Raw genomic sequence first — 22400 nt, forward strand, 5'->3', positions numbered from 1 at the left:
CATACTTATGTGCCAAATGAAGATTCGTGTCTTGTGATGCCAGCTACAATGCCTTTTCTCACTTTCAGGTGACATTGTAATTAAGAAGTGAGCAGCCTTATCTCCCGTAAATGTAAACAAACTTGTTTATCTGAGCGATTGGCCGAACAAGAAGTCGGACTGAGTGGATATGTAGGTACTAAAGTTTTTTACATTGTTTTGTTTTTTAATGCAGTTTTTTTTGTACATAAGTTTACGTTTATAAGTTCAACTTTCATGATAGAGATTGCACTACAGTACTTGTATTAGGTGAATTGAAAAATACTACTACTTTTGTTTTTTACAATGCAAATGTTTGTAATAAAAATAAATATAAAGTGAGCACTGTACACTTTGTATTCTCTGTTGTAATTAAAATCAATGTATTTGAAAGTGTAGAAAACATCTAATAATTAAATAAATGCTATTTTATTATTGTTTAACAGTGCGATTAATCGCAATTAAATTCTTAATTGCTTGACAGCTCCAGTCATTATGTAATTAAAATCTGTGTCGTAATGTGAATGCACACTGAGTCTGACCTCAAACCTAGTATTTCCTGATTTCTGAGTACTTGACTTTGCAACATTAATAATTTTCTTTTAACGTAGTTTTTATATGCAATATATGTATAAAATCTCTGTACATCCTTCTTGTTTCTTAAATGATCCTCTTTTACATAGCATTGTATAAGCTTCCTGGGGGTACAGGGGTCTGTGCCAATGGATCTGATTTTCAGGATTGGGCCTAAAAAGGGTGTGTTTTGCTCTGAATTGTTTGCTGGAGTTTGGAGCTAAAAGCCACATTTAGAGTTTGACGTGCCAGGTCATTAGGTGGTTATTCTATTTTTTAAAATCTATCCTATGCTGTGTAAAGGAGGAACATTTATTCTTCTTCGAGTGATTGCTCACATCCATTCCAGTTAGGTGTGCGCGCCGCGCGTGCACGTTCGTCGGAAACTTTTTACCCTAGCAACTCCAGTGGGCCGGCAGGTCGCCCCCTGGAGTGGCGCCGCCATGGCGCCCAATATATATCCCTGCTGGCCCGCCCGCTCCTCAGTTCCTTCTTACCGCCGTGTCGGTCGTTGGAACTGTGGAGCGCGGCATAGCTGTCCTCCACGTCCCTAGCTCTCCTAGTTATCTATCGTTATCTATTGTTATTCTCTAGTTCCATTACAGTCGTTAAATAGTTTGTTAAGTTGATAGTTAAGTTAATTAGTTGTAAAGTACTTCTTCGCCGGGGGCTTAGCCCTTCCCGGCACCCGGCACCGGGCTCATGCCTGGTTCGCCGGGCTTCAAACAGTGTGCGGCCTGCAAGAAGCCCATGCCTACCAGCGATCCCCACGAAGCGTGCCTGAAGTGCCTCGGGGAATCGCACAGATCTGACAAGTGCCGCATCTGTAAGGCCTTTAAGCCGAGGACAAAGAAGGAGAGGGATCAAAGGCTCCGAACTCTCCGGATGGAGGCGGCACTTGACCCGACGGCTTCGCAGGCCGTGGTATCGGCACCGGCACCGGATCGCTCCGGCACCGAGAAGACTCCTCGGCACCGACCCTCTCCGGCACTGGAGCCAGAGCCAAGGCCGTCGAAGTCTAATACTCCGGCCAGGCAGACCCGGCTAGAGCGCCCGGCCTCGACATCGGCCGCGGCGCCGCCGGCACCGTCAGCACCGTTGACTCCGGGCCCGGCGGGTCCGTTGAGTCCGGTGCCGCCGAGCTCCCCCATGAGATCTGGGGTTGAGATAGTGGTCCCATCCACACCGGAGACCTTCGCCTCGGCTCGGGACCTTATTGCCCTGACGGAGCCTACTCGGCTGCCACCCCCGGTACCTCCGGTGCGGGTCGCGTCCAGAGGCAAGCCCATGATGTCGGCACCGCCCACAGACAGTCGTTCGCCATCCAGGTCCCGACGTCTTGGGCGCTCCAGATCCCGACGCCGCTCGCAGTCCCGGCACCGCTCCCCTCACCGGTACCGGTCGCACTCGCGGCACCGGTCGGCATCGAGACGGTCGCGGTCAGGCTCCAGTCGACACCGGCACCGCGACTCCAGGAGCAGGTCCCGACGCTACTCGCCGCACCGGTCGACCTCCCGGCACCGAGCTGGTGGCAGGTCCCGGTCCCGGTCCCGGTCTCGCTCGACCTCCCGGCACCGAGCTGGTGGCAGGTCCCGGTCCCGGTCGATCTCCCGGCACCGAGCTGGTAGTAGGTCCCGGCACCGAAGCGGCGCCCGGCACCGAAGCGGCGCCCGGCACCGTGACAGATCCCGGTCCCGGTCCCGATCCCGGCACCGATATGACTCCCGGCACCGGTCCCCGGCACCGAGACGATCCTCCGTGCCGGCCCGCGCAGACCCGTACTATCCAGGGTCGGCCCCACCGTGGCCCTCGAGGCAGCCGTCCGTATCCTCCCAGGCGGACAGTGGCTATGCGCTGGGCACCGACCGGCAGGCGGCGCTGTTTGCTGATCCGCCGCTGCAGGACCAAGGCCCACAACAGTGGGGATTCTGGACACCCTGGGCGTACCATCAGGCCCAGGGCCCCCAGCAGCTCCCTGCTAGGCCGGCGACTGCGGAGCGTAGGGCCCCTGAAGCCTCCTTGTCTCGCCCCCCTCCCTCCCCGGAAGGGGACGAAGGGTCCAAACAGCAGGACTCCGCTGTGGCTCCGGAGACAGAGGCGAGGGCTGAGGAAGACCCTCAGTTGGACACTATTGTGCCTGGGGTCTCATCATCCTCCTCCGCGGATGAGGCGGTGGCGGGTACCTCCTCCAGCAGTCCCCCCCCGCTGGATCTTAGGGCGCACCAGGACCTCCTCAGGCGATTGGCCCAAAACCTGAATCTGCAGGCAGAGGAGGTCTCGGAGATAGAGGACCCAATTGTTACCATCCTCTCTTCGGATGCTCCCACCAGGGTCGCCCTGCCCTTTATACGGACCATCCAGGCCAATGCCAATACTATCTGGCAGTCCCCGGCCTCCATCCCTCCGACAGCGAAAGGAGTCGAGAGAAAGTACATGGCCCCTTCTAGGGGCTATGAATATCTACATGTTCACCCCACTCCCGGTTCACTGGTAGTGCAATCGGTGAACGATAGGGAGCGTCACGGCCAGGAGGCTCCGGCCCCCAAGTCCAGAGAGGCCAGGCGGATGGACCTCCTTGGCCGTAAGGTGTATTCGGCTGGGGCGCTGCAGCTCAGGGTCTCCAACCAGCAGGCCCTGCTGAGCAGATATGCCTTTGATTCCTGGGTGGCAGTGGACAAATTTAAGGAGCTGCTGCCACAGGATGCTCGCCAAGAGTTCACGGCCATCTTGGACGAAGGCAAGAAGGTCGCACGCACGGCCTTGCAAGCCTCCTTGGACGCTGCGGACTCGGCTGCCCGTACCCTTGCGTCAGGAGTTACGATGCGTCGCATCTCCTGGCTGCAGGTTTCCGGCCTTCCGCCGGAACTCCAGCATACTATACAAGACCTTCCTTTCGAAGGCCAGGGCCTATTTTCTGACAAAACAGACCCCAGACTCAAGAGTCTGAAAGACAACCGAGTCGTTATGCGGTCCCTCGGGATGCACACTCCCGTGACGCAGCGTAGACCTTTCCGGCCGCAACAACAACAACAACAACAACGCAGGCCGTTTTCCCAGTTCCGCCAGCGGCAGGACCTTTACAGGCGCCGCGGCAGGAACGGGAGGCGCAGGCAGTCGGGGAACCAAGGGGGGCAGAACCAAGGCTCCTCAAAACCCCCGCCTGGTCCTAAGCCTTCATTTTGAAGGTGCGCTCGAGGGCGCAGTAACAGTTTCCCCTATGGATCCTTCCCCCCCGTTTTCCAACCGCCTTTCGTTTTTCCTCCCGGCGTGGTCCCAAATAACATCGGACCGCTGGGTCTTAAGCGTGGTGCAGACGGGGTACCGCCTGCAGTTTGTTTCGTTTCCTCCTTCCCGCCCTCCTTCCTCGTCCCTCTTCAGGGACCCCTCTCACGAGCAATTCCTTCGGCAGGAGGTGCAGTCGCTCCTCAGCAAAGGAGCTATAGAGGCGGTTCCCGAAAACGAGAAAGGCAAGGGGTTTTATTCCCGCTATTTTCTGATCCCCAAGGCCAAGGGGGGCCTCAGGCCTATCCTCGACCTGCGAGAGCTCAACAAATACCTCGTGAAGTTGAAGTTCCGCATGGTATCCCTGGGGACCATTATTCCATCCCTGGATCCGGGAGACTGGTACGCCGCCCTCGACATGCAGGACGCGTATTTCCACGTTGCCATTTGGCCACGCCACAGACGCTTCCTCCGCTTCGTTGTGGGGGCTCGTCATTATCAATTTGCGGTCCTCCCGTTTGGCCTGTCCACGGCCCCGAGGGTGTTTACAAAATGCATGGCAGTTGTCGTGGCGCATCTTCGGCGCAACCGTGTCCACGTGTTCCCTTATCTGGACGATTGGTTGATTCGGGGCACGTCGGAACAGCAGGTGAACAGCCATGTCCGCGTGATCACCGGCATGTTTGCGAGTCTGGGCCTCTTGATAAACACAGACAAGTCCACCCTGAGGCCCACTCAGAAGGTGGAATTTATCGGGGCCGTCCTGGACGCCACTGTGGGCAGGGCCTCGCTGCCTCGGCAGCGGTTCCAGACCATGGCGGCGATCGTTCAACGCTTGCGGTCAGCCCCGTTGACGTCAGTGAGGACATGTCTAACCCTGTTAGGCCACATGGCGGCGTGCACTTTTGTGACCGACTACGCTCGGCTCCGCATGAGGCCTCTCCAGCTGTGGCTTATCAGTCATTACAGGCCAAGGCAACCGTTAGACATGTTAATCACAGTCCCACAGAAGGTCTTAGATTCCCTCGGCTGGTGGTTGGACCAGTCCGTATTGTGTGCGGGTCTTCCCTTTCACCCGTCTCAGCCCTCGGTATCCCTGACAACGGATGCCTCAGATCTAGGCTGGGGGGCCCACCTAGGGACCCTGCGGACGCAGGGCCTATGGTCCCAGGAGGAGGTGGGGCTACACATCAACATGAGGGAGTTGAGAGCGGTCCGCCTTGCTTGCCAAACGTTTTGTCATCAGCTTCAGGGTCGTTGTGTAGCCGTGTTCACGGACAACACGACGACCATGTATTATATCAACAAGCAGGGCGGCACCAGGTCCTCCTCCCTGTGCCTCGAGGCGATACGACTCTGGGACTTTTGCGTAGCCCACTCCATTCACCTCAGGGCTTCCTTCCTTCCCGGAGTACGGAACACGCTGGCGGATCGATTGAGCAGATCCTTCCTGTCACACGAGTGGTCCCTTCGCCCGGACGTCGCTCTCTCCATTTTCCGGAGGTGGGGTTATCCCCGGGTGGACCTCTTTGCGTCCAAGGGGAACAGGAAGTGCCAAGCGTTCTGCTCCTTTCAGGGCAGGGAGCCGGGGTCGATAGCGGATGCCTTCCTCATCCAGTGGTCGACCCACCTGTACTATGCGTTTCCTCCGTTCCCTCTGGTTCACAAGGTCCTCCTGAAGGTGCGCAGAGACAGGGCTCGTGTGATCATGGTGGCCCCGGCATGGCCCAGACAGCACTGGTACACCATGCTGCTAGACTTGGCCGTAGCCGAACCAGTTCCCCTGCCCCTTCATCCGGACCTGATTACCCAGGACCACGGGTCTCTCTGTCACCCAGACCTGCAGTCGCTGCACCTAGCGGCGTGGCTCCTGTGTGGCTAACTGGTTCCGAGCTGCGCTGCTCCACGCCTGTGAGAGAGGTGCTCTTGAGCAGCAGGAAACCGTCCACAAGAGCCACATATTCGGCAAAATGGAAACGCTTCTCCTGTTGGTGCGTAGAGAGAAATCTCCGCCCTATGGAAGTTTCGGTATCCGAAATCTTAGACTATGTTTGGTCCCTCAAAGAACGTGGTCTGGCCTTATCGTCGTTGCGAGTCCATCTGGCAGCTATCTCCACCTTTCACCCGGGTGCGGACGGTCGCTCCGTTTTTTCTCACCCGACGGTGTCGAGATTTCTTAAAGGGCTGGAACGGTTATTCCCTAACGTCCGTCCCCCTGCTCCAACCTGGGATCTTAACCTGGTGTTGTCCCGGCTCATGGGGCCCCCCTTTGAGCCGTTAGCTACTTGCTCCCTGCTTTACCTCTCTTGGAAGGCTGCCTTTCTAGTAGCTATCACCTCAGCTAGACGGGTGTCGGAACTCCGAGCCCTTGTGGTAGACCCCCCATATACGGTCTTCCACAAAGACAAGGTACAGCTTAGACCACACCCTGCCTTTCTACCCAAGGTGGTCTCAGCCTTCCACGTCAACCAAGAGATTTTCCTCCCGGTTTTTTTCCCAAAACCTCACTCCTCAGGCAGGAGCAGCAGCTCCACTCGCTGGATGTCCGTAGAGCTCTCGCGTTCTACATAGAGAGGACCAAACCCTTCCGCAAATCCCCCCAGCTTTTCGTGGCGGTAGCGGACCGTATGAAAGGGCTTCCTATCTCCTCCCAGAGGTTATCCTCGTGGGTTACGTCCTGTATCAGGACCTGTTATGACTTGGCCCATGTCCCTACGGGCCGTGTGACTGCGCATTCTACCAGGGCGCAGGCGTCGTCGCTGGCTTTCCTTGCCCGTGTGCCCATCCAGGAAATCTGTCGGGCAGCGACCTGGTCATCGGTCCACACCTTTGCTTCCCACTACGCCCTGGTACAGCAGTCGAGAGAGGATGCGGCCTTCGGAACTGCAGTGCTCCGTGCCGCGACTTCTCACTCCGACCCCACCGCCTAGGTATGGCTTGGGAGTCACCTAACTGGAATGGATGTGAGCAATCACTCGAAGAAGAAAAGACGGTTACTCACCTTTGTAACTGTTGTTCTTCGAGATGTGTTGCTCACATCCATTCCACACCCGCCCTCCTTCCCCACTGTCGGAGTAGCCGGCAAGAAGGAACTGAGGAGCGGGCGGGCCGGCAGGGATATATATTGGGCGCCATGGCGGCGCCACTCCAGGGGGCGACCTGCCGGCCCACTGGAGTTGCTAGGGTAAAAAGTTTCCGACGAACGTGCACGCGCGGCGCGCACACCTAACTGGAATGGATGTGAGCAACACATCTCGAAGAACAACAGTTACAAAGGTGAGTAACCGTCTTTTTTTAGTTACTAAAGATTTGTTTGTAGAGTGTAAGTAGGGATGCAGATAATTTTCATAGGCAAAAATATGATGTAGTCAGAAGAGTTCTAGACATTTAGAGCCAGATTTTCAAATCAGCACCAAACTGTAAAATGTCTGCAGTTATACGCATGCAGAAAATTGAGCTTGCCCAAATGGCCAGTTGTAATTGGCCATTTGCCACATGCAAATACATCACTTGTGTATGCAGTCATGATGACTGCGCGTATCCATGAGGCACGTATCCACAACTTTGAAAATCTCACCCTGAGAGCAGGATGTCATACAGTGCGGCATTTAATAATGTTTCTCCCTCTTCATTTGTTGCCCTGTCCAAGGTGGTGGTTGACTTCTCTTCCCCTAACATTGCCAAAGAGATGCATGTTGGTCACCTGCGCTCGACTATTATTGGAGACAGCATGTGCCGTCTGTTTGAGTTTGTGGGCTATGATGTTCTGAGGTGAGCAGTGCTGGACTTGGGACACAAGTTTGTTCATCTCGATTTGTACAAGTGCACCAATGATGCCTGGCTGTATGTTCTAGCCACCCTTGGTATAACTTAAAAATGCATCGTAACTAATACTGTGAGTGTAGAAGCACAGTTCGGTATTACCCCCAGCAAGCCATGTGACTGAAAAGCTCTAATCACCCTTCCCTCGCCAACAATGTTCAGCCTGTTTTAGTTCTGCTTTCTTGTATGATGCATAATTTTGTTTTGCACTCTCTAATTGTTGTCCAGGTTAAACCATTTAGGAGATTGGGGCACCCAGTTTGGAATGCTCATTGCTCACCTCCAAGATAAATTTCCAGATTTCCTGACTGTTTCACCCCCCATTGGGGATCTCCAAGCTTTTTACAAGGTATTTTAGCTAATATGTCCACTTGTTCTCCTCTTACTTTTAAGCGAAGCAATAATTCAGAACTGTTGTGAATTATCAGTATAACATAGTTGAAACAAAGTGAATTATAACTGGGTTTGTTAAAGAAGTAAAGAATTTCTTATTGTAGTTTATGAAATACAGGTATCTGGTCTCAGGAATTGTATACTGGTTTAATAAAAGTAATTTGTCACCCTGTCCATTAAGCCACACTGCTTTCCTTCCACTAAATAAAAAATTGCTTTAAAGTGTCATAAATACTGATTTGCATAGGAGAGAAAAGACTTTTTCTTACGTATGGTTTTTAACCTAGGAATCCAAACGGCGATTTGACACAGAGGAAGAATTTAAGAAGCGAGCCTATCAGTGTGTGGTGCTACTACAGAGCAAAAGTCCAGACTTCATTAAAGCATGGAAACTGATTTGTGATGTATCTCGGAAAGGTAACAGTTAAAATTAGTGCCTCTTTCTTTAAACCACTGTTTGTTTTAAGTGGATCGTTTTATGTTGATCTGAGACACAAGTTATTCGTTAGGATAAAAAGGAGCAATATGGCTGAGGAAGGTTTGCGCCATAGAACTCCACTATACGTATCAGAGCAGGATGCAGAATTCACTTAAAATGAATACAGCCGCACTTGAAAATCCTAGGATCTTCCCCAAACAGGTTTATGAGTCTTGCCCTTAATACTGTCCGGAAAAGTGGTTTTGAAGACTTAGCACCAATGACATTAGCACCAATGTAGAGTGTATTAATGCTGATTGATGCTTAACAAATATCTAATATTAGTAACAATTGATCATTTCCAAACAAAATGTCTGACCTTCATTCTTTCCTGCACCTCTGTTTAATGACCTGTGTTTCAGAAGCAGACAGAGAGAAACCCTTCATCTCTTTCTGACAACTTGTTGAAGTGTTTGCTGTGGCCGGTTTTTTTTATTAAATGTTGCTTACCTCTGTAATATGGCATTCTGTCCAGTCTGGCTCAGAAATTGAAGGTTTTGCAATATTGCCTTAGTATCTGAGTACTTCCCAGTCACTGATGAATTCAGCCTCACCCCCCTGAGGTAAGGAAGTACAGTAACTCCATTTTACAGATGGGACGTGAGGCACAGAAAACAGGTGACATGCCCATGGTCACAGATTGCAAGAGAGCTGGAACTGAACCCAGATCTCTTGGTTCCCAGGCTAAAGGCTTAGCCTCAGGATCATCTTTCCTCTCATTTAAGCCATATTTTAAAGGGCCTATTTGCTTCGAGTCTTAAACACAATCAGTCAAAATCTTGTGTGTGTAATTTTTTTTATAGTTCTCTCTGTTTTCTCTATTCAGAGTTCCAAAAAATCTATGACTGCTTGGACGTTAAACTAATAGAGAGAGGGGAATCATACTACCAAGACAAGATGAAAGATATTGTGCAAGAATTTGAAGATAGAGGTAACATGTTCCTTAACATTGTCAAAAAATCAACGATTGTTCAGTCAACACTTTTTTTTTTTCAGTTTGAGAGAGAGCTAATTTCTACTAGTTTGTTTAGAGACACTTTCAAGATTGATGTTCCCCAGATTAGACACTGCCTTTCATCCTCTCTTGTCCTTTCCCTCCAGTATATTTTTGACTAGAAAATGCTGTCCTGCTGAGTGACGCAGGCTATTACTCTTGTTTTTGTTGTTCAGAAAGGTCTGGGAATTTGGGGCCCTGATGCAAAAATGCATTAGGAGTGTGTTGGATTTATATCAGGAATTACCAGGAGCTAGAATGTGACATTACACATATTTATGTTCGGTACAGTTAAGCTAGTCAAGTAACACTTTAACATCGAGATGCACCGGCACCTTAGATTGGCCCTAATCAGTGGGGGAAATTCTTTCCGTAGTAAAACTTCCGAGAGCCTATTCTGGCCAGGTTGGGGTCCTGTGACACAAAAACCATTGTGAAGTGATGGACGCACTCAATTCCCATCGACTTTATTATTGTCATGAGAGAAAATGGGGCACAAATAATTTACAGGCCCCCTCTCCTAAAGATTGCCTTCACCGATTTCTCCCTGGTCTTAGCAATACTTAATCTCTGTCCATCCATAGGCGCCAGCTCGCCACACTTATAGGTCGCTTTTGAAAACCACTGTGTTATTGATTGCAGTTGGTTTCCACATGCTGCCTCTTTTGGGGTGTTTTTTTTCCTTTCAAATCTCTCACTTCCCAAACGCCCTCTTCACTGTTGCACTAGTACATCAGGATACCAACTTACAATGGTTTTAAAATCAAGCTAGAACTCTCTTAATAATAGCCTGTCATTTCACCAGCAAAACTAGGTTTGTATAAATCTATGCTCTCTTTGCAAATTATGATTGGTGGTGTGTGTTTGTTTTTTAAGGAATCAAGCATTTAATGTGATCTGCACAAAATAGGTAGAGTTGTCTTTCAAGAATGTGAATAGATAGGAGCAACTGGTTTTCACAAGCTTTAGAGCAGTGTTTCCCAAACTTGGACGTCACTTGTGTAGGGAAAGCCCCTGGCGGGCCAGGCTGGTTTGTTTACCTGCTGCGTCCGCAGCTTCGGCCGATCGCGGCTCCCACTGGCCTCAGCCCACACTGCTTTCAGCAGCTCCCATTGGCCTGGAGCAGCGAACTGTGGCCGGTGAGAGCCGCAATCAGCTGAACCTGTGGACGTTGCAGGTAAACAAACCAGCCTGGCCCGCCAGGGGCTTTCCCTACACGAGCGGCATCCCAAGTTTGGGAAACATTGCTTCAGAGTATTATCACTTTTTACATGTAGCATCTAAAAACGTGCATATTTCTTCAAATCTCTCCTGAATGCTTACCTTCAAATGACGTCTTTCCCTAGGATTTGTACAGATGGATGACGGGCGGAAGATTGTGTTTGTCCCAGGAGGCTCTGTTCCTTTAACAATCATGAAGTCAGATGGAGGTTTCACATATGATACATCTGACTTAGCTGCTCTTAAGCAAAGGCTATTTGAGGAAAAGGCTGATATCATTGTTTATGTAGTGGATAGTGGACAGGTGAGTACCCAGACCTCTGCTTTGTTGTTCAGTCAGTCACTAGATACTGCTCTAGCCTAGAGGACAGGGGCTAAGAAGGTGTTATGACATGATGATTATTTATTGGCCCTTATGTGAAATTATTTGATAGTTACCATCCAGTTCCTGCTGGGCTGTGCTGGGCCGTCCAGAGCTGAGGGGCAAGTGGGGCAATTTGCCCTAGGCCCCGCAGGGGCCCTGCGATCCCTGGGCTGGCAGCGGTCCAGGTCTTGGGCGGTAGGGGACCCTTCAGTCACTCTGGGTCTTCGGCGGCATTTCGGTGGCGGAGGGCCCTTCACTGCTGCTGAAGACACGGAGCGACTGAAGGGCCCCCTGCTGCCGAAATGCCGCCGAAGACCCGGACCGCCGCCGGGTGAGTACAAGCGCTGCAGCTCTCCTGCTTTGCCCTGGGCCCCCTGAATCCTCTGAACGGCCCTGGGACTGTGAGCCAATCACAGAATTCGCCACCACAGTTTAAACTCATGACGATCTCAGCAGAGCCCAAGGATTTAACATTCGGGGAAACTAAACCATCTGCACATCTAGGTCAGTGCTGAATCTGAATGGCTGGAGAGAGTGATAAATCTGCACTGTCACTGCTCATGCATTGCCTTATCTGTGGAGTCTTCAGAGCTGTCCATGGAGTACCTTTCACCAGCATTTACATTCACTTAAATGGGAACTGTAAAATGCAGGCAGTGGTGATGTACTTGTCACACTCTCTTATATTGAGAATTGAGGAGGGATCTTTAAAAGTATCAGGCATTGATACTTTCTGAAAATCAGAATAGTCTGTAGAAACTGATGACAGTAGTGGTTCATCATTACAAGTGTCCTGTGCAATGAGTCTAAAGCTGATCAGTTAAGGGAAGCTTTCTTTTTCCTTGTAATAGCACTCTTGGTACAAAAGCATTTTACAGTATTTATACCAGACTCTTAATGGGAAAAAGACAATTGGAAAATGCACCTGACAACTGCTTTTTATTTTCTTATTCCTTTGCAGTCAGTGCACCTGCAGACAGTATTCGCAGCAGGTCAGATGATTGGCTGGTATGACCCTGCCGTGACCAGAGTAGTCCATGCTGCATTTGGAGTGGTTCTGGGAGAAGATAAGTAAGTTAAATGAATCGCCCATTTCGTGGTACATTTAATGGATGCTGTGATTATACTCTGTCAGGCTGTCTCAGCGTCAGACAACACAAAAAGAAAAGAGGTCAGATCATATTGCAGTTTTCAGGGTCAGATTCCAGTAGACTCTGAAATGTTTGAGACATATTCTTGTATGAGGACCTAACAAACCAGGAAGAATTAGTAGGGGAAGCAAAAGTGGATGGGAACCTGGGAGGCAGTGACCATGAGATGATCGAGTTCAGGATCCTGACACAAGGAGGAAAGGAGAGCAGCAGAATACGGACCCTGGACTTCAGAAAAGCAGCCTTTGACTCCCTCAGGGAACTGATAGGCAGGATTCCCAGGAGAATAACATGAGAGGGAAAGGACTCCAGGAGAGCTGGCTGTATTTTAAAGAATCCTTATTGAGGTTGCAGGAAAAAAACATCCTAATGTATAGAAAGAATAGTAAATATGGCAGGTGACCAGCTTGGCTTAACAGTGAACTCCTTGCTGGTCTTAAACACAAAAAAAGAAGCTTACAAGAAGCGGAAGATTGGACAGATGACCAGGGAGGAGTAACACTATTGCTCAGGCATGGAGGAGTGAAATCAGGAAGGCCAAATCACACTTGGAGTTGCAGCTAGCAAGAGATGTTAAGAGTAACAAGAAGGGTTTCTTCAGGTATGTTAGCAACAAGAAAAAAGTCATGGAAAGTGTGGCCCTTTTCTGAATGAGGGAGGCAACCTAGTGACAGAGGATGTAGAAAAAGCTAATGTACTCAATGCTTTTTTTGCCTCTGTCTTCACAAACAAGGTCTCAGACTACTGCACTGGGCAGCACAGTATGGGGAGGAGGTGACCAACCCCCTGTAGAGAAAGAAGTGGCTAGGGACTATTTAGAAAAACTGGACGAGCACAAGTCCATGGGGCCGAATGAACGGCATCCGAGGGTGCTAAAGGAGTTGGCAGATGTGATTGCAGAGCCATTGGCCATTATCTTTGAAAACTCATGAGGATCAGGGGAGGTCCCGGATGACTGGAAAAAGGCTAATGTAGTGCCCATCTTTAAAAAAGAGGAGGAGAAGGATCCGGGGAACTATAAGCCAGTCAGTCTCACCTTAGTCCCTGGAAAAATCGTGGAGCAAGTCCTCAAGGAATCAATTCTGAAGCACTTAGAGAAGAGGAAAGTGATCAGGAACAGTCAGCATGGATTCACCAAGGGCAAGTCATGCCTGACTAACCTAATTGCCTTCTATGAGGAGATAACTGGGTCTGTGGATGAGGAGAAAGCAGTGGATGTGTTGTTATTCCTTTACCTTAGCAAAGCTTTTGATACTGTCTCCCACAGTATTCTTGCCAGCAAGTTAAAGTAGTATGGGCTGGATGAATGGACTGTAAGGTGGATAGGAAGCTGGCTAGATCATCAGTCTCAACGAGTAGTGATATGTGGCTCCATGTCTAGTTGGTAACCGGTTTCAAGACCCCAAGGGTCGATCCTGGGGCCTGTTTTGTTCAATATCTTCATTAATGATCTGGAGGATAGCGTGGACTGCACTCTCAGCAAGTTTGCAGATGTCACTAAACTGGGAGGAGTGGTAGATACACTGGAGGGTAGGGATAGGATACAGAAGGACCTAGACAAATTAGAGAATTGGGCCAGAAGAAACCTGATGAGGTCCAACAAGGACAAGTGCAGAGTCCTGCACTTAGGACGGAAGAATCCCATTCACTGTTACAGACTTAGGGATCGAATGGCTAGGAAGCAGTTCTGCAGAAAAGGACCTAGGAGTTACAGTGGACGAGAAGCTGGATGTGAGCCAAGAAGGCTAATTGGCATTTTGGGCAGTATAAGTAGGGACATTGCCAGCAGATCGAGGGATGTGATCATTCCCCTCTATTCGACATTGGTGAGGCCTCCTCTGGAGTACTATGTCCAGTTTTGAGCCCCACATTACAAGAAGGATGTGGAAAAATTGGAAAGAGTCCAGCGGAGGGCAACAAAAATGATTAGGGGGCTGAAGCACATGACTTATGAGGAGAGGCTGAGGGAACTGGGATTGTTTAGTTTGCAGAAGAGAAGAATGAGGGAGGATTTGATAGCTGCTTTCAACTATCTGAAAGGGGGTTCCAAAGAGGATGGATCTAGACTGTTTTCAGTGGTACCAGATGACAGAACAAGGAGTAATGGTCTCAGGTAACAGTGAGGGAAGTTTAGGTTGGATATTAGAAAAAACTTTTTCACTAGGAGGGTGGTGAAGCACTGGAATGGGTTACCTAGGGAGGTGATGGAATCTCCTTCCTTAGAGGTTTTTAAGGTCAGTCTTGACAAAGCCCTGGCTGGGATGATTTAGTTGGGAATTGGTCCTGCTTTGAGCAGGGAGTTGGACTAGATGACCTCCTGAGGTCCCTTCCAACCCTGATATTCTATGAAAATGCAAATATCACACAAGTACTTGCACTTTGAAAATTTGCTTTACATGTTGACATCTAAAATAATGAAGCAATAAAGTTCACTTATTAATGACTGTCTTTCCATATATTCTGTTACTATTCTGTAAAAGTGAATAATTTTTCTGGAATCTAAGCAGATCAAGTTTCTGGGGTGTTTTTTTTTTAAAGCCACCTCTTTCCATCCCAAACCAACTACCTCTGCCCTGTTTTCATTTGAGAAAATTCTATCTTAAAAAAAAAAACAGATTTCTTGTAAATGAAGTTAATGTATGTCTAAATTAACATTGCAGACCAATGTTTCATTATTCGTTGGTAAAATAACTGCAAAATAAGAAATCTGAATTTATTTTCCATAAGAGCAATATTTTATATATTACCCTGGCTCAATCATACTGCCTAGATTGTGGGTTTAGATTGCATATTGTTTGACAAAATTATTCTGTCTACTCCATAGCAAATGTGTTGATAGCTTGTGTTTCTGTTTTGGTAATTGGGAACACCTTAACCACAGAATTGTCCTGTAGAATTCTCTCTGTGAAGGGGATATATAACTAGTTCAGCATTTTTTTACAATCCTGTTTTATCCTTTTGCTACAAATAGAAGTATATAGATTCATAGATTCTAGGGTCAGAAGGGACCAATGTGATCATCTAGTCCGACCCCTTTCACAAAGCAGGCCACAGAACCCTACCCATCCACTTCTATAACAAACCCCTAACCTATGCCTGAGTTATTGAAGTCTTTAAATTGTGGTCGGAAGACCTCAAGCTGCAGAGAATCCACCAGCAAGTGACCCATGCCCCATACTGCATATGTGGGCATATGTGGCCCACAAGAATCACAAACTAATTCCAGTATGGCTTGAAATTCCATGTCTGTTTTTCACAGCTTCACACTGCAGTATTGTGACTCTGTGTCACAAGGAACATATCGCATAGCATGTTCAAGTGTTATACTGTGGGTCGGTGCGACTCCATTCTAAGTTATGTTCTCTGTCTCCCTCTTTCTGGTTGGTGAAGGGATGGTTTTCGTTTCTCCTTCACCTCTCCCATCTCCCTTGGCTGCATGGATATTGAAAGGGATCCCAATGCCCGTCTCTAGGTCAGATACTTAGTACTCCATCTCAAGCTCCTCTTGCTTCTTGTAGGTGATACTGCAATCAGACCTATGCATTCTGCAAGAGCTAGATGTAGCTGAGAGTCCACAGGCTGTCTCCTTGCTATTGCTTTTCATTATTAAAATAGGGGGAAATATTTTGAGCTGTTTTCCTGACAATTGTTGTTGCTCTGATGGTACAGTAAAACTGTCCTACACATATGACTGACACCCTGACCAGCCAATTGTAAACCTTCTTTTCTCCAATTAGTTTTATTACAGTTCCCATCCGCCCTTATAGATGCACCAGTTTGATGCCTGTTTTATACATTTAACTCAGGGGTGGAGACTATTGGAATGTGCAGCTGACTCTACTGGACTATTGAGAAATGTGGGCCACTCAAGTAATTGTAAGATTTAATTCTGCAGGAGCTTGTATATAGTGATGATTGTGACCGGAGGGGTTTCTGTTGAGCCAGGCAGGATTTTTGTCTATGTGCTTTCAGAAAAAAGTTCAAAACTCGTTCAGGGGAAACAGTGCGGCTCATTGAGCTACTGGAAGAGGGGCTGAAACGATCAATGGACAAACTGAAGGACAAAGAGCGTGACAAGGTAATTGTGATGGCTTACTTTCCTTCTTGGAAACAAGTATGTAGTGAGTTTCATCATGTACTGGCTGCTTCTGTATAATGGGTCCAAGGAGAATATATACAGAGCAAGACTTTCCCCTCTATCACATTGCTCACTTGACTTATTTTCAGTGTTACCATTCTACTGCATGTTGTGATTAGCAAGCAGCTCTGTTCTAGGGCCTGGAATTGTTCTTGACACCAGTAGGAGAGGCTCTCCTCCTCTGAAGCTCTTAAATTTCCCTGTACTGTGGAGAAGACACTGATGCTAATTCCTAATGGATTTAGTGCAATTCTGGGTTAATCATAGCTCATTTGAGCTGTCAAGATTGCACTGCAGGCAAAGCCTCAGCAGTGGCTGGACCTTGTAGTTTTGAAACATGCAGTGTCTGGGGGCTTGTCTGCATGGTGAAGGGGAAGTTAGTGGGCAGGAAGCTAAGGTGTGAATTGAAAGCCACTAGCTACTCTGCATTTACTCCCTGTGGGGACATGCTGAATGCCCTCGGGCAGTTTAGCTTAATGCATTTCTCAAATACCTTAAGCTACTATGCAACAAGGCTCCCTTACTGTGCACAGTAAGAGGGTCCACATGTGTACACTAGGTACTCTGCATTCGCTGCTGTCAGCTTTTTCCCTTTGGAATATTTATTGCACAGTTGGATCCAGGAGAATAAATTAGGATGGGTGAGATATGAGCAAGGTTTAGAAAGGGGCAGGGTGTGAGATGAGTAAGAGAGGCAGAGCCAGCAGACGGGCAGTTGATGTTGATAAGCAACTCCAGGACTTGATCCTGTTGTTTGAGACAGAAATTCTCTTGCCAGCAATAGGTGGGGGAGGTTAGTTAGGTGAGGAGATGTCACGGGCCATAGAAAAGCAGGAGCAAAGATCGATACACTAAAAATTAAAATGAACATTCAGTCCACCAGAAACCCCATTAGCACTCGCAGAGCTGCTATACCAGTGTCAGCAGTGGCCACCTGGTGGAAACAATTTTAAAAAAAGAATTGAGGCAGGTCTGAGTGAGAGAAGTTCCTGCATTGTAAAACAGCGTTAAATCTCCACTATATGCTGGTGAGATGCAATGGGGGGAACAGCTGATTTCTTAAAGGTCCAGCAGGTGGTGGTAGAATACAGGGAGTATCTGTGTTAGTCTGTATCCACAAAAACAACAAAGAGTCCAGTGGCACCTTAAAGACTAACAGATTTATTTGGGCATAAGCTTTCCTGGGTAAAAAAACTCACGAAAGCCTATGCCCAAATAAAAGTGTTAGTCTTTAAGGTGCTACCAGACTCCTTGGTTTTTTGGTAGAATACAGAACAGTCAATGCAGTTTTCCATACAGTGCAGCCTTTGTTACCTCATTGAGCAAGAATGTATGTTGAGAGTGAACTTGATTCATTTGCTTTGATGTGAGCTCCGGTATGGCTCAAACCTTTCCTCTCTCTGGATTGGCTCTGTGGCATATCTACTGGAATCTCTGCATGATTAAACTCCTATTGGCTGTAGCTAGTTATTTGCTAAGTTGTTGGAATTAAAGCAGGTCACACATGAGACTCCATGATCGCAAAGTATAGAATTCTATCAGTGCCTGAATTGTGGACAAGTCACCTTCTGATTTCAGTATGAGTGATCCAGTGTTAGAACCAGGGCTTTGGAGCGGAGCCCAGAGCTGGAGCACGGACCAGTAGGTTTTTGCCTGGAGCTGGAGCAGAGCAATTCAGAAATTTGATTGCTCCAAATTGCTAGTTACAACAGCCTCAAAATAGCTTCAAAAATGTATAGGACGGCAGTTTGCTCTTGCATAGCCTTCAGCTGTGTTGCCTTGTTACATATTGTATTCCACTATGTGAGGTGATCTAATTGTGAAGAGATCCTCATTTTCTGGAACATAAGTCAGAACTTTCAGACCATTCTGTTATGCTGATGGGGGAAGAAGGTTGCCCTTTAGAATATAGGAGATCATGCTAAACTGTTCCTATACCTCTCTGAGGTCCGTCAGACTGGGGCAGAATATTGATTTTTAGTTACATGGCATTTTCTGCCTTCCAGAGCACTTTACCAACATGCAGCTTCACCACTAATTAGGTGGGGGCCACAACCAGCTGACATTTTGGTTAAAGGCACTGGGCCCAACCACTAATTTTGCTGTCCATGCACACATGACAGGGCCCCAGTTTTGAGTGGCACAGGAACAAAACCTGCATGGGACTTCTTTGGCAGCAGGAAGTATTGCACTGATCCTGCTGTGTTTCCTATCTCATAGAGCTGGAAGGGACCTTGAAAGGTCATTGAGTCCAGCCCCCTGCCTTCACTAGCAGGACCAAGTACTGATTTTTGCCCCAGATCCCTAAGTGGTCCCATCACAGCTCTGGGTTTAGCAGGCCAATGCTCAAACCACTGAGCTATCCCTCCTCCTTGAGCTATAATCTAGGTGTCCACCTTATAGTAAGCCTTGATGAAATAGAAAATTCACTTAAGGGATAAGGACATTTAGCTGAACAATCATCAGTGATTTGAAATGGGTTCTTACTAGTTAATTTCCCTCTGGAAAAAGCAGTCAAAGCCCATGAGTTGACCGTGTTTTCCCCCAGCATGTTACTTGGCTGGTGCCTCTAGAATATTTCCTGCTGAGGCTTTTCCATTTCTCTGGGTTTGTGGTGAAGTAAATTCTATGTAGGGGACAGAATGGTTACAACTTGTTTGTTTGGGGTTTTTTTTGGGTCTTCTATAGGTCCTAACTGAAGAAGAACTGAAGGCTGCCCAGACATCAGTTGCTTTTGGCTGCATTAAATACGCTGACCTCTCCCATAACAGGATGAATGATTACATCTTTTCTTTTGATAAAATGTTGGATGACAGAGGAAATACAGCTGCTTACTTGCTTTATGCCTTCACTCGAATCAGGTAGCGCAAGAGTATTTTGGTCGCTTTAAGACCTAGTTTAAAATGAGTTGTCCTTTAGATTGCAAAAAGTGTAATATGTCTGTGCCACCTTTTATTAACTAAAAATAACAGAATTGATGGGAGAATCTCAGTTGTGGTCTCCCTTCCTGTCCTGCCACTTACTTAAAAAATTATTTGTGTTTGGGGCCTTAAGCCTGTTTCATTTTGTTTGCCGAGTTGCTTGCCCTGATGACATCTTTAAATGCCAAAGGAGGAGTCTAGCTGGACCTCTCTGAAAAGCTTTGCCTTGTTTAGTGTAAAATATCTACCATGCTTCATAACAGCTTAGCCAGAACTCTGTGCTGGGCTGAAACTTCATCTCTCTTGGTAAATCTGTTACCAGTATTATCAGGTCGTGCATGCTGTGATCTATGCCCCATATGTTCTGAGAGGGCGTGGAAGTGGATCTCCTCCTTGGCCAGTCACTGCAGGCTGTCCTGCCAGCTGGAGGGAGAGCATATCTAATTTTTCTAGCAGTGTGGCCAATGTCTTGATTTCTGCCTTCATGTCTAGATGGAGCCTACTTAGTGAACATGTTCAACTTCCTCTCTCAGAAGGGGAAGGTCTGTTTTCGGTGCACATGCTCCAGCAATGAGTGGAGTTTTCCAGGCAGGCATCTCTGAGTGACATTACAGGGTAGAGCTTTCTCCCAAATGAATATTTTTATAGGTTTATTAATAATTACATAGCCCACTCTCACAAGGGAACTGTGCACCACCACCTCTTTTGGGTACATGTCCCAGCTTCCCTCTCCCATCTGTTATTGCTTTCCCTCTTTTTTCCACTCCCCCCACATACATTTGAGCCCCCAGGCTTCTTCCCACATCAGCGCCTGGTCACCTTTTAAGCTTCTCATCCACTCTTCATGTCCAGTCCCTTGCTGCTTCCACGCACTAATGCCTCCACCCAGTGCATGCCTCCTGCATTAATTGTCTATGTTCTTGCAATGTACTGAATATTTTTCTGTGCGGTTCAGGCTGTTTTCTAATATCCGTTTAAGTTACCTCTCCGTAGCTAGATCACTCAAATAAGAACCCCTTTGCTTTCAGCCCTTCAATCCTGTTGCAAAATTCCATACATAAGCATGACCAATGCTGGGCTGTTTTTTTTGTCAGATCTATAGCACGTCTGGCCAACATTGATGAAGAGATGCTGCAGAAAGCAGCTAGAGAAACAAAGATATTACTGGACCATGAAAAGGAATGGAAACTGGGCAAGTGCATTCTGAAATTCCCTGAGATTCTGCAGAAGATTTTGGATGATCTCTTATTACACACACTCTGTGACTACCTCTATGAGCTGGCCACCACCTTCACAGAGTTCTACGATAACTGTTACTGTGTGGAAAAAGACAGACAAACTGGTGAGTGCATCCTTTAAATTTGCTTGCAGCAACCACATCTCTGTAAGGTTGTAATTGGAGAATTCTAATGATACAATTGATCAGGTTTGCACCAGCATTCCAGGCTGAAAGGTCGTCATAATATCCAGGAGTAGGGACTTTTAATTTTGTGTTAAGGATGCTACTACTACAGTAATTTTTGGTTGCAAGGTAACTAATGCTCAAGCATGTCAAGGCAGCTTTTTGTTGTTGTTTCTGCAGAGCTACTGCTAATAGTAAATAATATCTAATTTTTATGACAAGTGTTACTGATTTTTATAAACAAGTGCATGTCTTGGCCTATTCAAAAATAGAGCTATTGCTGTGTTTGAAGGAGGGCTGTCTGTGGCCCACATTGACTGCTTTTTCTCTGCTTTAGAGAAGACTCAACAGATCCCATTTATGTTTAAAAAAGAAATTTATCATATATATAAAAGCAGCCTCCAAGTGCTCAGAATAAGTTTAGTTTTCCAAGTGCTAGCACACGTAGCAAAACTTTCTCAAGTAGAGAAGAAAGTGGGTATTAGTGACCATCTCTTGTGAAAAATGCTACTTGTTGTACCTCTTGGGTGTATTAAATAGTGCATTTTTACAATCCCTTTTAGTGTAATAGAAGCTACCTAATTCTAACTGTACTACATCATGGAAACAGCACAAATGCCGTGACTGTAATTTGTGAAGCTTCCTGACACCTCATTCAAACTTTCACTGTTTTTCTTTCTTCTTCAGGAACGATAGTGAAGGTGAACATGTGGAGAATGTTGCTGTGTGAAGCAACAGCTGCCGTCATGGCCAAAGGGTTTGACATCCTGGGCATCAAACCAGTCCAGAAGATGTAACTACTTCTGCATTTGGACCTCTTGTATTTTACTAAACTAATTTTCTTAGCTGTCAGAATGGAGTCTTATTGAAAACCTACTTTAAAAATAAAAAATTGCTAACGTGTGGATTGAACTTGCGTATGCTGCCTTGTATGTGGGTGGCATATTGTCAGTGTAATGGTTTAAAGGATATGTGACTCTTACACACAGGTGCCTGAATTTATATATCGCACGCTGAATAGGTACATAAAAAACAAGGTCAAGAATGTATCAATAGTGTAACCTGGAAGAGAGACAAAGAGAGAACAGAGCTGACAAGTGTTTGAGGGCTGCACCTTTATTAGAGGTGCTTTGTCCAGGCCGTTACAATCTGAGTATTGCAACCAAAAGTATTTACAGAAAAGGAACAAAACTGAGTAAATACAAATCTGAGGAAAGTGGTTAAATTCATATGCATATTAACATTCCAGACTTTCAAAATATATAAAGCTATAGTACCCGAGGCTGCCCTGTGCATACTATGTTGCATAGCCTCTTTTCAATAGCTTAAGTTTCTTTCTTTTGAAAGATGCAGTTGTAGACACACCAGTTAGATCAGTGCTGCTCAGATCGCTAAGAGTGCAGGAGACAAAGAGCCATGGCAGCGTAAGTCATTGTTTCATTTACTATATGTTCATATTTAAACAGTATGATGGGAAATGTTTAGTTTTTATTTATATTATTCTCACAGCAAAAGGCCTGACCAAGTATTCTTATTTTATCAACTACAATTAAATCACACTATCAAAGAGCCATGAAGATTTAAGTTCAGTTGAAACCGTTGCCTGTTTTGCATCTTAGTACTAAAGTCATTACACCCATGGCTTGTCTTAAATTCATTCTCACTTATCAGCACCTAGAAAGAAGACAGTTAAAACACTGTTT

The 22400-nt window shown here is 47.1% G+C and overlaps 1 protein-coding gene across 10 annotated transcripts in view; it reads left to right on the forward strand.

The window, feature by feature from the left end:
• The window catches only part of RARS1 (arginyl-tRNA synthetase 1), a 40956-nt gene extending 19347 nt beyond the window's left edge, over window positions 1-21609 (forward strand). For all 10 annotated transcript variants that reach the window (XM_030574091.1, XM_030574093.1, XM_030574094.1 and 7 more), the window contains 10 exons: window positions 7463-7584; window positions 7864-7984; window positions 8316-8445; window positions 9333-9437; window positions 10847-11025; window positions 12047-12156; window positions 16209-16314; window positions 19063-19235; window positions 20390-20637; window positions 21385-21609. In XM_030574091.1, coding sequence (XP_030429951.1) covers window positions 7463-7584; window positions 7864-7984; window positions 8316-8445; window positions 9333-9437; window positions 10847-11025; window positions 12047-12156; window positions 16209-16314; window positions 19063-19235; window positions 20390-20637; window positions 21385-21494 — 1404 coding nt within the window. In that variant the 3' untranslated portion in view covers window positions 21495-21609. The remainder of the gene's footprint in view (window positions 1-7462; window positions 7585-7863; window positions 7985-8315; window positions 8446-9332; window positions 9438-10846; window positions 11026-12046; window positions 12157-16208; window positions 16315-19062; window positions 19236-20389; window positions 20638-21384) is intronic.
• The last annotated feature ends 791 nt before the right edge of the window (window positions 21610-22400 follow it).

Source organism: Gopherus evgoodei, chromosome 8, assembly GCF_007399415.2.
Source record: "Gopherus evgoodei ecotype Sinaloan lineage chromosome 8, rGopEvg1_v1.p, whole genome shotgun sequence".
In the NCBI taxonomy this organism is placed as follows: domain Eukaryota; kingdom Metazoa; phylum Chordata; order Testudines; family Testudinidae; genus Gopherus; species Gopherus evgoodei.